This window comes from Molothrus ater, chromosome 12 (genome assembly GCF_012460135.2).
Source record: "Molothrus ater isolate BHLD 08-10-18 breed brown headed cowbird chromosome 12, BPBGC_Mater_1.1, whole genome shotgun sequence".
NCBI classification, from domain to species: Eukaryota; Metazoa; Chordata; class Aves; order Passeriformes; family Icteridae; genus Molothrus; species Molothrus ater.
This window is the reverse complement of record NC_050489.2, coordinates 2,290,655-2,308,868: the sequence shown is the minus strand read 5'-3', so window position 1 is coordinate 2,308,868 and position 18,214 is coordinate 2,290,655. Positions and strand designations below refer to the sequence as shown.

Sequence of the window (18,214 nt, the reverse complement as noted above, 5' to 3'; positions counted from 1 at the left end):
ATATTCTGGTCAGAATTCCAAAATCCATTAAGAAAACCAAAGGGAGATAGGTTTTAAGGGCTTGCACTATTTTGGATACACCTGGAGAGTGCCTTGGCTTGATTTGGCACAGAATTCTGTAACCTTTCTCCTGTCAGTTTTGTGGGTTTGTGGGTTTTGTGGGTCCGGTTGGTTTTGTTTGAACTGGGATTATTTTTTTCCAGTGAATATAGCACACCTATAAAACACAGTGCTGATAACATAGGGTGACATTAAACAATAATGAGATTTTTAGATGTGCTGAACTCTTCCAGTGTGCACATCAGCTTCACCTTCCAACAACAACTCCAAGTGCTTTTGTGTCTGTTGGCATTGAGGTTCTAGGACAGGGCAGTGTCTGCAACAACTGAATGCCAAATTGAGATCTGAGGTGGCCAATGACCAAATGTGACTTGTGCCAACCAAGGAAGAAACCCCAAAAATAAACACTTAGATACTGTCACCTAGTTAATGTTCAAAGGGCAAAAGGTGTTTAATGAAATATGTGGGTCTGCCAGAGAGCTGGGTTTCTAATCAACACAGCAATTAGCAAGAACTGGATTATATTTATAGCTATTGGGTTAAAAGCCAAAGTACCAAAGCCCAGTCAGTGAGCTGCTTCCCAGGAGATGGGCTCAGGTCAGTGTTCATGAACTGAGCTGAACAAGGTCCTTGCTGTCATTTTGCAAGAACAATTCAATTGTTGGAGCCTCAGTTTCTCCAGTATGATGTATGGAAAAGCATATTTAGCCCTTTCATGGGTTTTGATGATAAATTTATAAATGTACAGTGAACTTCTGCTGCCTTGTGAGTCTCACAGTGAAAGCAGAACAGAAACACAAAGTACTGTTACACTCCTGTATGAAGCTGAGAATTTGCCAAATGCAAAGTACAAGTTGAAAGCACAGCAGCTTCAGGAGGAAGCAGAGTGTCCTGAGAGAATCCAACTAAGACTTCTAATATTGTTACTAACTTTCTACAAGGAAATGATAGAATCCTGCAAAACACACCAGAGGTATGTAGTGTTTGGGGACTGTAAGAAAAATTAAAGCAGGAGATGCAAAGTAACATTGCAATTTCCTGGGCTCCATAAGTGAAGGAAAAACTCTGCAAGTGTTACAGACTAAAGTAACACATTTCAAAGTTGGGGCTTTTTCTTTCTTCCCCAGAAAATGGCCAAGTAAGAGCAGATTGGAGCTCAGGATAATCTCAACATGCAAAAGCAAATCACCTACTCTGAGTAAACCCCCAGCTTGTTCACAGTAAATACATGATAAATATTATTGCAGAGGTGAAAGCAGGTGCTCAGCTCCTGAACAATATCAAATATAGCAATCTTGTCTCAAAAATGAAGATCTAAAATACCAGGTGAAATTTAATATAAAACCAGATTGAAGGTGAAGATAGAACTATTTTTACATTTAGAATAATGCAATGATTTTCTAATTATAGCTTGGATCCTTGCCAATGAGCTTTTCCAAAGAATCCAGGCTGATTCTTGTTTCAAACAAGCAGAATTCCAACTTTACACTGGATGTATCACTACTACTGAAATAATTAAGGAATTTAACTCTTTTGTGTTCAGATAAATTTTAACAGATTTTTAAATCTGTTTAAAAACAGATTTCCTGCTGGTTACCATGCCAGTAAGCTTTAGAAATAAAATCATCAGCATACAGAGGCTAAAATGTATTAAAGGACAAGTAGAAACATCAACTATCTCATTAATTCTTCACTTTATGATCTAATGTAAATTATAAAAGGCTTCACCAATGCTCATGCAACACAGATTAAAGCAAATATAAGCAAATGCAAATGTCAAGCTTAAGAGAGGTGCCTAAATGAGCTTTAGAAATGTCACTGGATTCCCTTTACACTCCATTCCACATGTGAACATCCCTCCCTTCCTCTGAAGAGTTTGCACAATTCTGCTGCTGCTCAGCTCTTGTAGTGCTTTGTCTGCATGTCAACATCACCAAGCAAATATTTCACTATTTTACACTCACTTTTGTCAAGCTACTGACTAATCATTCCTAGCTTTTTTTTTAATGGCAGTTTAACTTTTTTCTTCCAGTTAATTCATATTTGGGGCATTCTCTTCCTTTCTCCTTTATCTCTAACATCCAAATCCTAATATGCTGCACTACACCTGTTTTGTGAAACATTCTTTTCCAAAGTCTTCTAATGCATCAATGTCTCCTTCCTCTAAAGCTTTGGAAACACCCACTCCTCAGAGAACCCACTAAATCAAATCCTCTCAAGGACTTGATCACAATTCCTTTGCCTTCCCCTCCCTGTTCATCATGTCTAGATCTGTAAATACAGCAGGCTGCATTTACATAATGTATTTTCCTGTTGATGAATAAACACCTTTAAAAGCAAGCAAGCTTCCCATAGTAATTTCAGAGAAGGCCAGGACTGATCCTAAGCAGATAACATACTTCTAAATATATTAAATGCTGTCTCCTCCTGAGAATGTATTCAGCAAACCAGGTTTGTTAACATTTCTCCCAAACACCAGCTATTTTATTAGACCAAACAACCTGCTATTTTAATTGGGAAGAACCAAATGCTTTGTGTTAGAGAGTTCTTGATCTGGAAACTGAAAACTGCATAGATCACATTATGTCTATGGAAATACTGGACTTCCAAAGTATGAAAAGCAGAGCATGTTAAATGTGTGTATTCAAAACAACAGAAATAAGGGGCTTCATTTACATGGTACCAAACTTCCTAATGTTCCAAACCTCAGCTCTTCCCCTGGCTTGTGTTAAGGCAGGAGGCCACAAAAGAAACATCTAATTACACAATGAACAGTGTAGTTTTAAGGGGATTTCAGATTTCACAGAATTGTCCTAAACTAGAAAGCAACAGTGTTTTTAACATTATAAGGGTATTTATAACCCCACCATAGTTATAGACATGCACCTATTTTTTTTTAATTGGAGCATACTCTGCATCTATGCAGATGGACAGACTAAAAGTACTCCTGATGTGTTTCATTACCATAATTATTCAATACTTTGCTTGATTATTAATGTCAAAGCTGCACTGTTGCTAAATTTTTGATCCACTAACAAAATTAAGTGTTCTGTTTAGATTTGTAAGGACTTTAAAGTCTCAGCTTGTTACACCTGTGCTGGGAAATGCCTCACAGGGTCTCTCCTGCATTTGGCTACATGTGATCCCAACTAAGGCACTTGCAGCTCTACTGCCCCAGACCAGTATTTACACTGGGGGTCCTGAATGCCTCAAATTCATCTTTTTGCATTAAATAATGAGAGAGTCACAACTGCAGGTGCTGTACTATGAAGAGCCACTGCTGTGCCAACAGTTTCAATTTTATACCTATTTTTCCCCATTGATGACATTAGAACTTCACCCACGGCTGTACCAGCTTATAACTTTCACTTTTAATTAAAGAAATTAAATTGGCAACATGAAACACTTTGCTTTCACGTTAGCTTTGTTAATAAAAAGTGAAAGTTAAAAGCATCATAGCTGAAGGTAAAAAGCTGCTCCATGTTACAGCCATGGTGAGGTGGAATGCAGAAGCACAGGTCTGAAAATGATTTACATTAAAATCATTAAAATGGCAGTAACAAATTCCTAAAAATTCAGAAATTATCTCAACGCAATAATTGCCATTTTGCTCTGCTCCCATCAGAAGGGAGTTCCAAGTGCTCATGCAGGCAGGAATCACTGCTGCACTGAATCACTGCTGGCAGAAAGGGAAAGGATGAAATGGAACTCAGGCTCAAGGAGGGCCCCTCCCAGCCATCTCAGCTCAGGGTGGAGGGGAATCTGCAGCACCAAATCTCAGTGATCTCTCCATAAAAAGCCCTTCAGCCTATAGTACTACCCAATCATCCATAAATGCTAATTAACTTTACAAACAATTCCAAACATAATTTCCCGTTTACTTATGTAAATTTTCTCTTTACAGAATGCTTCTTACTCTTGTGATAGTTGTAGTTAAGATCCCAGAACTTGACAGACTTGTGCTGCTAATACATAACACTCAAAATAATAGACTAATTGAATGCATATATTGGAAATTAAACTTCAGCATTAATTTTCTAATAAAATACACAGGCATTCAGCCAGTTTGAGCAGATCAATTAACACACTAATTTTAACATGATCCACTTTATCATAGATCATAACATAGAAATATGATTCACTCCTGAGAGCCAGGACAACCCCAAGCTGTAACTCCTTACTGTCATCACTCTCTCCACAAAGAATTCAGAAATAAAATCAACAAAACAACAACAAATCAGCTACAACCTCCTACTCCTTCTGCTGCCAGAAATATTTCAATTATTAGCCCAGAACCAGAACTTCATTCAACTTGACAGACACCACCTGCATCTTTCAGATTTTGGAAGTAGCTCTGAAAGCAGCAAGAACACAGATTTACTATAATAAGACCAGTGCTTTGTTGGGGTTGGTTTGGGTTTGTTTTTTTTGTTGGTTTGTTATTTTGTTTGGGTTTTTTTTTAAATCTGCACGAGACACACCATGTCAAATGGAAAGGTAAATTCCTCAAGTGATTTTAGTCTGGCTTTTGACCTTTCTGCAGCCTTAAGACTCCCCTCAGCTGCCTGTGCCATCCCCAAAGGCCCAGAGAGGATGTCTGGCCCTGCACACACCTGGCACCAACAGCCGGTGGCTCTCATGGCAAAACAAACCAGGGCCAAGAGTTGACTCTCCCAAATACCTCCTTTAAAGAGATGTGCTCTACAGCTGTGTTCATACACAAAATGGGCCCTCCTTGTGCCGTTTTTTTTCACCTGTGATGCTCATGTCAGGAAGAAATCCCAAAACCAGTGACAGCCAAGGCAGCTCAGTCAGTCCCTCCTTCTGACACCTCACATTTTCTGGGGGCTTGAGACAGGAGCTCTTCAGCAGCAGGAGGTGCCTGTACCTCACAGTTTGGGGACTTTTTAACACTTCTATAATAAAAATAGCTTCTAGAAAGTAAATTAGAGAAAAGCTTTGGGCCACATGTTCAAGGCTGGTATGGGAATGCTGTGGAATATTTTGGAATGTTGTGGGACACTCTGAAACAGTGTGGAAGGTTATGGAATGTTGTGGATATGATGCAGGGTCCCTGAGGTGCAGGAGGTCATTCTGGCTGCTGCAACAGAGCAGTAGAAGTTTCAATTTTCAGATTCTTGATGCACAAGGAATTGCATGTTGCATGGCTACTGCAGCATACCATGATTTTTCCTTTCCTGTCAAGTTTGTCTTCCCCCAGAATATCCCACTGGAATGAGAACATCACTCACAAGGCTTCTCAGCTGCTGATATTAAGTTTCTATTTCTCAAGTATTTCCCAGGCATGGGACATTAGATTTTGTAAAATTCCCTCATTTAACAAGCTAAATAACATTGCTATTTTGTTTCACAGACACTCCTGTAGTGCCACAGCTAATTTTAACTTCAGTGACTTTTCTTAGAACGTCAAAATTTTTTTTTTTGAAATCTAACTTATTTCTTTCCACCTTCTCATCTGATTTGATCTCTCTCCTTCCAAAAACATTTCCTGAAGCAAAACCAAGCCCATCTGAGTGCTTACAGATTTTGCAATAATTTCCTACTGTACCAACTGAAATTATGGTTGCAGATCAACCAGAACACTTGTGCCAAATATTTTCCTTTCTCCTCCTAAAGAAACCTACCCATCACCCAAAACAACAAAAACCTGAAACCTGACACTTTCTTTGGCCATCATTTACCTTCTTTTTTCATACCACTTACTGACCTGCAATGCTGAATTACCAGACCAGCTTTAAGGCTTCCCAAAGACTCATGCTGCCTCCCTTTTGATTTTAACCTATTCCTTCATTTTTCATTTTCTTCTCCATTGATTATCCTTTTACAAAGCAGATTATTTAACCCCATCTGCTTCAATGCCCAAAACATTTCCTTCACTCCCTTATACTTCATCAAAACCTGGACTTTGGCTGTTACCAAAACTCCAAAGTGTAAGAATTAAAAAAGAATTTTCACTGTGCAAGTTCAACCTTTTTATGCTCTTCCATACGAGACAGTAGATAAGGTAGCACCAGAAGGAAGCTTTGAAACTGTCACTAAAATGGTTCTGCTGAGTAACCTTAAAAACATGTTGCACAATAACCTGTCAAAACACTTCCAAGGCAAAAGATCATGCTGCTTTTCTAAAAGGCACATTAAGAAGTTGCAGTTAGAAATAAATATGATTTTTAGATTTAAGCATCTGTAGGAAGGAAAACAGAAATTTCACTTCAAATGCCCAAGTTTTGAATATTTTAAAGAGAGCTTCTGAAGGGGACAAAGGTGCTGTGGCTGGGGGACCAGTGCCTCTGCAGGGTGGGTGTTTGAGCCCCCAGAGCCAGCTGAACATCTCCCCTTGGCAGACACCAATGTGTCTCCAATGTCACCAGGCCGCAGGCAGAGAGCAGCGGGTGCTGCTGGTGTCACTTCAGCCGGGCAGGCTGGACCTGGGGCCATTTCATCCCCGGGCCACTGCAAGGACTGCACCCTCCCACGGGGGCTGAGATCTCCTCAGACAACAAAGCACGTGCAGAAAAAACAGAAATAACAAAATCCTGGCTCAACAAATACCACTGCTCATGTACAGGTGCTCTTGCATTTGAGCAGCACCAGAGAATCTACGGAAATAATGGGAAATCTGTTTTTTAGAATAAAAAATTGTAACCTGACCATATTTTACCAAACTATGTCCTACATAAGCCTTGCACTAGGTCACCCATCCATCAGAATTGAATGGGGAACACCAGCTAAACACAGCAAGCTCAGATCTTACTTTATTGTTTAAATCACAACATTGCAGAAGCACCTTCCAAGGGGTCCACAGTGTCTGCTGCCCTCTCTAAATATTAACACTGATAAATCAGCACTGCTGATGGCTACTCTTGGCTTTGGTTTTGGATTTTTAATGCCTTCATTTATTTTTCACCTTCATGCATTTCTTCCAAGCTGTCTCCTGGTTATGAAAATGAAGTATGTATTCAATAATTTCATTAAGGTAATTTTTAAAAAAATAAATTAGGGTATTCTTTTACTTTTTTTTTGTTGCAGAATTCTTAGATTTGCTCTTCCTGTATTTTATAGGAATCAAACTTGATGATTGTGTATTTATTTCCTAAATTTAGACTTCAGAAGACTTCATATTATCCAAGACTAAAACAACAACAACAAAGAAACTGTCCTAAAACCAGAATATCAATTCATGAAGAAATTCAGGTTGGAAGGAACACCAGGAGGTCCAGCCTGCATAAGGCTCTGTGCAGTCAGGGAAGCATTTCTGAGCTAAGGACCATAAGCTACTGCATTTTTCTCAATGTCCATTCAAAAAAAAAATGACCAATGTAACTAACAAGCAGCAGGATACACAGAAAATGATTCACCAAGATGCAGTCACTGAATGGAGACAACAGGATAAAAAATAAATAAGCATTTCTTTATTTTTAATAAATAAGAATTAAGAATGAAAACAGCAAATATGTTTTTATAAAAACTTTTAAAGAGTATCTATGTTGTGTAAAAATGTGTTAATATTTAATAATGTGAACAAGTATAAATTAAGAGTACAAACTGGACAGATTAAAGTAGCCTAATTGAGAAATAGATTTCTAAATAAGCAAAGTTTGGGGTTTTTTTATTTTTTAATCTCTCAGTTTGTGAACATTAATGGCATAAAATCAGGAGGCTGTTACAATTAAACATTGAGTTGTTCTGTGTAACCTCTTCAGAATTTACAATAAATAACTCAATGAAGATTCAAACACAATTAAAAATGGGATCACTAAGGAATGAACTTATTTACAGTTAGATATGATATATATGATTAAATTTACATAGAGACTTATCTATACCTATGTGCTCTTGAAACAATATCATCTGAGTTGGTTCTGTTGCACCTATCAACACAAAGTCTCTGGAATTAAAGTTACAAAGGAGCAAGTCCTGAGAAGTGGCAGTTCCCTGAAGACAGGCTTGAACCAATCAAAAACTGCAGGGACAGACAAGTGACTGGAACACATTTAAATGAAGATGAACAAATGAACAAAACTGCTTCAAAACAAAGTCGAAAAACCTAAGAAGTAAAAAGCCTCTAAAAATATTAATCAGAATTTACTGAATTTGTTTAAAGGCCAGAAGTGTAAGCTATGATTCTCCAGTGGCACAGAAACCCTTGGCGTCTATTAAATTTCAAAGGCAATTGTAAAAATCATTTCACAGAATTATTTTGCAAGTGTTAGCCACTGTCTCCTGTGTTCCCAAGAACTCATCCAATTTGGGGCTGTATGTGGAAAAACCAGAGGCATCCCAGGCAGGGGGGCCTGGAGTCAGCACAGAGCAGAGGCTGACCATGGGTTCAAGGTGTGGTGTCACACCAACAGCACCCATCTTATTGTAACAGAATGTGCTCAGCAAACACATACCACAAAATTAAATAATTGTTTGAAGGATGGATTGTTAAGTAGCTAAAAACAGTGAAAGTGATACCTTGGCAGCCTTCAGCAAAATTTCCCTCTCTTGTTCATCTTTCCTTTGCTTTTCCAGACGCTCCAACTGCTCGAAGAACTTCAGCTGGGATCGGACATCTGTGGCTTGTTCATACCACTCATCATCCTGTGGAACAGGGACAGGCCTCAGAACAGCAGCCACTCCACCCAGACCAGGCATTTACAGACTGCAACTGGTACACATTAAAACCTTTTCATTGGACTAATAATAAATTGATTATTTTTTGGGCTTGGGGGAGTGAAGCCAGCCTATGGTTAATAAAACAGCAAGAATCTGATAATTTAATTAATATCTAAGCAATTTTAAAAGAACCAGAATTGGTTTATCAGCACCAGATACATGAAAGAGTTAAAAAAAGTAAAACCAACTGACTTAATGATGGAAAATATCTAAAATGCTTAACTTTATTACTGAATAATCCTAGCTAGAGTTTATAAGCAAGTTCATAATTTATAATTCCTCCATTTGTACTAATCTTGAACTAGTAACAGACTTTCTCAAGAAGCAGCCTTATAAAAGCATTAAAGCTAAAAACTCAGTTGAGAATAAGCCTTTAACTCCAATTAAAACAGAAGCTTATGACAACTAAGAGCATGCTAGTTTTCCTAGCACACAGCAACCTGGAGAGTTTATGGCATGAGCCACACGGAGAACACTCAGAATGTCAGTCAGAAAAATAAGTTTTCCACATTACTTTCATCCTATTTATCTACTTAATGTTCTCCTTCTGACTACCATGCAATGAAATCAAAGAATAGCATTAACTAAGAAAAATACACAATACAGTGACAATGCTACATTCCAATCAGAGACAACACTATCTGTTTCCTAAGGATCTTTTAAGACACTGCTTTAAATTCTTCTTTGGCTTAACATGGACTAAGCAAACCATTTTCTTCTCAGACATCATCCTAGAGAGAAGGAAGGAGGGACTTAACACTTCTGAAGATGATAAAGAATACTGAAAAGAAACAAGGATATTTACTTTTAATCCAATATAATAGAATATATCCATCAACTGCAATGAAAGATCTAAGTGTAGGTAGTAACCAGGAAGAGTGGCCTTTATTTTTTAATCCATTTTTCTATCACAATGCCATTGATTATAGTCACAGATCCCAGAGATTATTGTTTTTGCAAATATCACATAGAAGCAGTCCAACCATGACTCAGGTCATGGGGCCCTCAGCTTTGGGAAATAGATAGGCTGAGATGCAGTCCAAGGCTGTTTCACTAGACTGCCACTCCAGGAATACAAAAAAGTACACCACAAAACCAAGGAACAAACTAAACCAGAGCTATTCAATGTATATATATGCTAAAGAAATCTAAACACAGCTTAGACAACACACAACCAGTTATTGCCATTTTCCTTGACACCAGTCTAACTACAATAATTAACACGTAACAACTACAATAACTAACAAGTATCTTACTTCTACTGGAGAAGGTATTTCAAATAGATCAAGAAAGATGTTTGATTTATTTGAATTTCAAACTGGATTGTAGATCTTTATTTAAATTTCCCCCTGGTTTGAGATATCAAAATTGTTTCAGTTTTATTCAGGAATACAGTCACGAACAAAACAATCAGTGAAGAATTTACAGCTGAATTCTTTAGTTGCTAAGGCAGACATTGGCAGCTTTTGTAAAATATTTTGCCATATTAACATTTATCACATCCAGAAAAGTTACTATAGATTCCTAAATACCAAAGCAATTTCAACCCAATTCCTGGATACCCTGGACACAAAAGGAGTCAAGTCTTACTCACAGTCCATGAGCAGAAATAGCTTAGCATGTGCTCCATGCCAGACACTTCAGCACAGGACAGAAACAACTCCCCAGCCAAAGGGCCCAGAGAGGAGAGGATGAGCAGGCAGAGCCCATGGCAGCAGTGCTGCTGCCAGAGCTGCAGGGAGGCAGCAGGACTGGCTGGGGGAGCACCAACCCTGGGCACACTTACTTTGTACGACTCCATCCGGTGCTGGGTGATCACTGTCACCTTCTCTATCACTGTCCTTAATCTGCTCTGTGTTGCATGGGAAATAAAAGTAACCACCTCAGCTGGCACATCAGTAATTCCTAGTTTTTTAGCTAAAGCAAAAAAACAAAACAAAACAGGATTAGCTTACCCTCCATAGGAAAAAACCCCAAAACACAAACAAAGCTCTAAAGGACTGTACATCACTACTTCATTTTCCTAAATAGAAAAATCCATAACAGTGTATTTATGTGGCTTTGGTGACACATTCATGACCCCCTGAAAGGGTGCAACTCTACAAGTTTAAAAGAAAAACCAGAGAATTTCTTTAACACTTGAAAGCACCTAAGAACTTTGCTGAAGTTTAGCCTGGCACATGAAACTGAGGCATGTCAGAGTATGAGACAATCTGAGTTCTCAGTTGCTCTACAGAAGAAAAAACAATTCCTTTATTTTCAGAAGCATTAGTGCAGATGAATTTCAGTGTTGAGCAGGTGAGGGTTGAGAGCAAAGCATTCTGTTGCATCCTTTAGCCTACACCACTGCCATAATACTGATAACAGAAATTCTTCAGGGAAAAAAAAACCAACTATTAATTGAAGGCAAAGAAATAAAGTCATATCAAAAAGAGTTGTTTAGAAACACCAGCTGTCCCCCCAATACATATCCAATGTTACCTGGACATTTGACACTTTGTGCTGAGTTTGTAAGAAAAGCAAACAGTCTAGAGTTTAATGCACTTATATATTTAAAAAACATCCAAACTACTATGGGTAACACTCAAGGACTCCTAATTTCATCAAAATAATTACCAAGTATTGGATATAAATCTGTAGGTATATTAATATATGTACTTATTTAAACTACAGTCCTACAAAGGCATACATGGTCCCAGTCAGGACAGTTTTCTGGGTAGGAAACTCCCTGTGTGCATGCACAGATAGATATATTTCCCACAGGGAAAAAATGGGTACTTGTGTTTTGTATGGACCATTGGTGTTGAACCACCACAAAAGAATAAATCTGCTGAGTCAGTTTCCCATTGAATGGACTCAAGACTTTCAAAAGCAGTTTGGCCGGGACACATGAATGGTTATGCAAAACCCAGAAATCTGGGACTATTTCGGTCAGCGCTTCCTGCAGACCAACTGCAAGGGAATCCTCGTCTGGGGAGGGTCCCTGAGCAAACGCCGACCCCGGCTGCACAGAGAGCGAGTGTTGGCTCGGCGAGGCGTTCCTACCTTTGCCTGGCCGAATTCCAGAGCAAGAAACCCACGGCTCAAACAAAGTGGGAGAAATGAGCGGGGCGGGGCCGCAGCCGGGGGGAGCCCGCACCTGCCCCGCTCCTTCTTCCCTTCCCTTCCCTTGGCACCCGATCCACGGGGATCTGTCCCTTCCCTTCCCTTTGCTCTCTCCCCACCGGGATCTGTCCCTTCCCTTCCCTTTGCTCCCTCCCCACCGGGATCTGTCCCTTCCCTTCCCCGGTTCCCTCCCCACCGGGATCTGCCCCTTCCCTTCCCCAGTTCCCTCCCCACAGGGATCTGTCCCTTCCCTTCCCCGGCTCCCTCCCCACCGGGATCTGCCCCTTCCCTTCCCCGGTTCCCTCCACACAGGGATCTGCCCCTTCCCTTCGCTCCCTCCACACAGGGATCTGCCCCTTCCCTTCCCTTTGCTCCCTCCCCACCGGGATCTGCCCCTTCCCTTTGCTCCCTCCCCACGGGGATCTGCCCCTTCCCTTCCCTTTGCTCCCTCCCCACCGGGATCTGCCCCTTCCCTTTGCTCCCTCCCCACCGGGATCTGCCCCTTCCCTTCCCCGGTTCCCTCCACACAGGGATCTGCCCCTTCCCTTCCCTTGGCACCCGATCCACGGGGATCGGCCCCTTCCCTTCCCTTTGCTCCCTCCCCACCGGGATCTGTCCCTTCCCTTCCCCGGCTCCCTCCCCACCGGGATCTGCCCCTTCCCTTCCCCGGTTCCCTCCACACAGGGATCTGCCCCTTCCCTTCCATTGGCACCCGATCCACCGGGATCTGCCCCTTCCCTTCCCTTGGCACCCGATCCACCGGGATCTGCCTCTTCACTTCCCCTGGCACTCGATCCACCGGGATCTGCCCCTTCCCTTCCCCTGGCTCTTGATCCACCGGGATCTGCCCCTTCCCTTCCCTTTGCTCCCTCCCCACCGGGATCTGTCCCTTCCCTTCCCCTGACACCCGATCCACCGGGATCTGCCCCTTCCCTTCCCCTGGCTCTCGATCCACCGGGATCTGCCCCTTCCCTTCCCCTGGCTCTCGATCCACCGGGATCTGCCCCTTCCCTTCCCTTGGCACTCGATCCACAGGGATCTGCCCCTTCCCTTCCCTTGGCACTCGATCCATCGGGATCTGCCCCTTCCCTTCCCCTGGCACTCGATCCACCGGGATCTGCCCCTTCCCTTCCCCTGGCTCTCGATCCACAGGGATCTGCCCCTTCCCTTCCCCTGGCACTGGATCCATCGGGATCTGCCCCTTCCCTTCCCTTGGCACTCGATCCATCGGGATCTGCCCCTTCCCTTCCCTTCCCCTCCACCGGGATCTGTCCCTTCCCTTTCCCGGCTCCCTCCCCACCGGGATCTGCCCCTTCCCTTCCCTTTGCTCCCTCCCCACCGGGATCTGCCCCTTCCCTTCCCTTTGCTCCCTCCCCACCGGGATCTGCCCCTTCCCTTCCCCGGTTCCCTCCCCACACACCGGGCTCTGCCCTCCCGCACACCCGGTCCCGCCGGGATCTCCCGTTCCAGCGGGGGCTGGATCAGCCCCACTCCGCTCCCAAGCCGCGCCTCCCCAGCACGGTTCTCTACTCCGGCTACCGCTGGTGTTCATTTTAGGAATTCTTTGAAGCCTTTACCTCTTAAACTAACTTAATCACCGGCTCCCTATCTTACATGTTACCTTAAGGATTTCAGCAAGATGTATATATGATTTTTAACTAATTTTTGCTTTATCATGGGGGGAAAAAATAAATTAAACCTTTCTTGGTGCCCAATTTGTCCTGTGTAATAGAGCTGGAGCTGCGCTCAGGTTGCTGAAAGCTGAATGAGTAATGGCAAGCAGACACACACATTAAATCCCAACATTGCCACTGCCACCCAGGCAAATGAAGTCCTTGAAGTTGGGAGGACAATTCCTACAGGCAGGAGCAATTCCTCCAAGTCAGACCGGCAATATTTGAGCACGCACCATTTTACTACGCAAACACGTGTAAGCAAAGCCATCACTCAGAAAACCCTAGTCTGAAAGATAAAATGCAAGCAAGAAAGGACATTTAATTAACTAGCATCCAGAAAAGAGGCTTGGAGATGGAAAATTCTGCCCTATTCTAGGTAAGGGTCAGAATGTGTAATTGTTACAGTTCTTTGAATTTGAGTGTAACTAAATTCATGTTGGGTAACAGCTACCCAACTTCCCTGAAAACACACACACTCCTTTTATAACAAGAACTGTTGCCATCTTGGGTCTTTTCACAATAAAGGTCTCTCTAATCTCAAAGAATTTTATTCTGAATAAAGTCAACCATTATAGCTTCAGAATTAACTCTTCAGAGATTCAACCATAATCTATGGACCATTCTCTGAGATACCTGATGCCTAAAGATTCTTGTCCTTCATCAGCCTCTCCAATATGCCATTAACTATCTTCTCCTAAAATCCCCCAACATAATTTTCCCAAGTCCAGAAATCTACCCAGAGGCCATAGAGTCCCTTGGGAATCTGCCCTGGGACTTACCCTTTTTAATGGGTGTCTCAGAGACCTTGGGGCTGAGACACAAAGTCCCCTCAGCAGGTCTGCAGATGGCACCACCCTGAGCAGGGCAGAGGGAAAGGAGCTGGTGTGTGAGATGAGAGGAACTTCATGGAGCTCCTGAAGGACAAGTGCAAATCCCTGTGCTTGGGCTGGACTCACTGGAATGCCATGGGATCAGCAGCCCTGGTGGGATGCCTGGAGGCCAGCAGGTAACCCAGGTTCCAGCACTGCACCCTGGCACTGCACCCTGGCACCCAAAACAATAAATCAGTGGCAACCAAGCCACCAAGGGAAGCAACTCCTCCTCTTCACTCAGCCCACACCTACAATCCTGCACCTGTGGCTCACCCAGTACAAGAAAAGCTTGAAAAAACTTGAATCCAGGAACAGTCAACAAGATGGTGATGGGAGTTGCAGCACACGACCTGCATGAGGAGAACATGAGGGTTCTTTTTCTTGGAGTAAGAAGACTTAAGGGAGAGTTGATTGAGAAGATAGAGCCAGACCCTTTATTAAGGTTGCCTGGAAGAAGAATGAAAAATAAATTCATAAACTGAAACAGCTGTTTCTGACTGGATATAGGGATGAATTCTGTCATGAAAAAAGAATAATGGAACCCTTTGCACAAACAAGTTGTAGACTGTCCCACGTCTCAGGTTTTTAAGACTAGGCCAATTAATGCCTTTAACAACCCAGTGTAAATTGAATGTTGATCCAGCTTTGAGCAAGAGACTAAAGTGATTCAGTGATCCCTGTCCTCCTGCACATGTGCCTCCATATTCCTTATTACTGCACATACTGTGACATCTCTGCTCCATCTCGGCTCATCCCCTGGCACATGTCCCAGTCCCCATTTGTCCAGCATGCCAGCTGAGCACAGTCAGGCACCCTGAGCCTGCCCAGTCTGTGCCAGAGCTCACTGGCAGCCAACCAGGCAGAGGAGCAAAGAAAAGCAAAAAAAATGGGTTCACTTCCCCCTCAGCTCAGGCACACAGAGGGGGCTCTATCTAACTCCTGATTTATCAATCGACTCAAAAGTGACCTGAAGGGAAAGAAGAAAGGCAAATGGAATATCCAATCACTTAAGGCTAAAATTCTTTGGAAAACAGGATAAGGGGAAAAGAATACAATTTCCCCCCAAATGAATTAGCATCAAGGAACAAGACTACAAAAAGATTTTTAAAAAGTCATCTTTGTCATCCACACAATCCATCATGTGTGAAGCATCACCACATCCTCCCTGCTCTAAATTACATTAGTTAAACCCTGCTAGCTCGGGATGTCAGAAGCAGGGTGCATTCCAGAGCTGCACACTACATGAAGATTTGGCACGCTCCTTGAAAACTTGGATTGCACTTGGGGCAAGGGTGGGAAAATTACCAATTTCATCCACATTTGAAAATGTTGGCCTGCTTATCCCTTCATTCACAGTTGCTCACACCACTGTGCTGAATCCACTGACCCATGAGATGTTGTCATACCACTGCTTAGAGCCTGGCCCTTTTTTGCTTTGTGCTACTCACAAAAAATGTAAAATAGAAACTGTATTTATGCACAGAGCTGGCAACTATTCATTTTCACATGCTTCTATATTAAAGTCTCTGTTTTGTCTTTTTTTCTTGAGTGCCACTTCTCCTCCTGAGATCCACTCTCATTTATAAATTTCTTAAAATGAAATGTATAAAAGTTCATCCACTCCCATTTATAGAAAGCATACTGGAATCCTGTCTGCCATCAAAGGAAAACAACACTTATCTCTAAATGGGAAATTCCTGACATATTCTTCTAGTCTGCTTAATTACTTTACCCAGTGTTAATAGGAAAAGGCTACTCTTCCCTTTTCAAGATTCCCTAGAGCGATAATGAAGTGGAACAGAAATATGATTTATACTTTTAAGAAATGGATACATACACATAGATATTCTAAATCTATAGATACACATATATAGTCTAAAATACAAAACAGAATTAATTATATCACAAACATCCTTGTTATTACTCATCTTTCTAACCAAGTTATTGGACAGTGGGCTTCATCTACTGATATTTTTATTTAGGCCCTAGCATTCTGAATTTTGGTCTTAACTTGGTCTAACCATTTGATCTTTACAATACATACATTTAAATATGTGCAGAAACCAAGGAGAAAATAACATTAAAAAAAAAACCAAAACAACTTACTTCTATCAACAGAGTGCTTTCCTCTGTCTGTCTTCTGTTTTTAAAAAGTTTAACTTCTTCCTGATTTTTAGGTGATCATCTCAATGTGTTTTAAGTTTGATGATGTGGCAATCTTAACTTGCAATCTTGTGATCAAAAGTATCATTATGTGGAATTTGAAAAGAGTTGCTTGCTTTTAAATAATACATTTGCTTAATTTAGACATTTTGGATAACAAGTAAATGCCTCAAGTCTTTAAAATTACTTTAGCAATGTAATTTTGAACTTTTCCTAGAGCTATGACAAAGACATTATCAAGGTTAACAAAAAAAAAAAAGGAGCTGGAGCAAAGCAATGCTCCAAGCTATAATTTTAACCCATCTCTCTAGTTGAATTCAAGTTTTGATATTGTTAAAGACAAAACTAAGGTCATACTCTTTATTCAAGTGCTCTTGCCAGATCTCTATTACACCACAACTGTACAAGACAATCAAGAATTGATGGCTGATCGAAAGAAAACTTCAATTCTTTGTGGCAGAACTCAGCTCCAGCACATCCTCAGAGGCATCAGATGCTACTAAAGAGTCACAGTATCCTACATGAGAAATATGAGGGACAAGTCTGTACTCAAATTGCAAGTTTTGAATCTGCCAAGTGTCGCTGTCGAGGTGGTCACGACATAAAGCAGAGACCACAAGCAGTCTCAGTTGGCAACACTTTATTATTGAATATGGCTGATTTTTATACACTTTCTAATTGTTTATCCTTCTTCTATCTTTACTATTGGCCACAAGAAATCAACATAATACTATTGGTGAGAAGTTATGGTGACTTAATTAACTTTCTAACAATGTTTCATCCAGCTGCAAAGTTCTTCTATCTTTCTTCCCTCGGTCTCCTTGGCTACAGCCTTGGAGAGAGCTCCTTATCAGTTTCTTCTACTTCTCAGCTTCTTCTCGCTCCTTTAGCTAACAGGCCCTGCTGTTAGCCCCTTCCACAGCCAAGCATTACAGAACAACACAATAAAGTTTGTCTACATGTTAATTCTTAATTACATGTCTGGAAGCTTTAATAGCAAGCCCCTAGTTCAATCAGAATTTAATAAAGATCTACAGTATATGAGCATGCATGTTAGGATATTTTGCTACAAATAAATATATTATATTTTAAATTTTTTGATATTGCAACAGAGTTACTGTAAAGTCAGAATTTAGATACAAGTTCCAAAAACCTTGAGGGAAAAAACGTTCAGCAATATTATTCTGATATTGGCATATGTGTCAGTAGCACAAGATTGTTTTTTACAAATATAAAAGCACCTAAACCTTGTAACTGAAAATTTTTAGGTCTCATGAAGTGAAAATTCTGCTATCATCTGCTCAGTTATCTGAAAGTCACTGGCTTTGCTGCACTTTAGAAGTTTAATTATATTTTATTGATCAAAAACCAAAACAAATCATAAGGAGGGTACTGCCCTATTTGGGAAGCAGAAGAAAAATACTGTCTTTGCAGATAGGCTTTCAAAGAATCAAAAAGTTACTTCAATAATTTATAGTATAAGAGGACTGACAGAATTGAGATCAAAGATAAAAAAAATTATTTGTAAAACATCAGGTCTGACTCTGATTATTGATGTGATAAATTATTGAGTGCTGTATAAAATCTCTTTACGTTTACACTCAAAACAAGAAAACCTTGAAGAAGTGGCTTGAAGCAGTTCCACAGCTCAGATTTAGG

General features: G+C 41.1%; 1 protein-coding gene across 1 annotated transcript in view; it reads right to left on the bottom strand.

The window, feature by feature from the left end:
- The window catches only part of LOC118691407 (transcription initiation factor TFIID subunit 4-like), a 107,083-nt gene that overhangs the window by 30,240 nt on the left and 58,629 nt on the right, over positions 1-18,214 (bottom strand). The window contains exons 11-12 of the mRNA XM_054516181.1: positions 10,526-10,656; positions 8,539-8,664 (exon numbers count right to left, since the gene is read on the bottom strand). Coding sequence (XP_054372156.1) covers positions 8,539-8,664; positions 10,526-10,656 — 257 coding nt within the window. The remainder of the gene's footprint in view (positions 1-8,538; positions 8,665-10,525; positions 10,657-18,214) is intronic.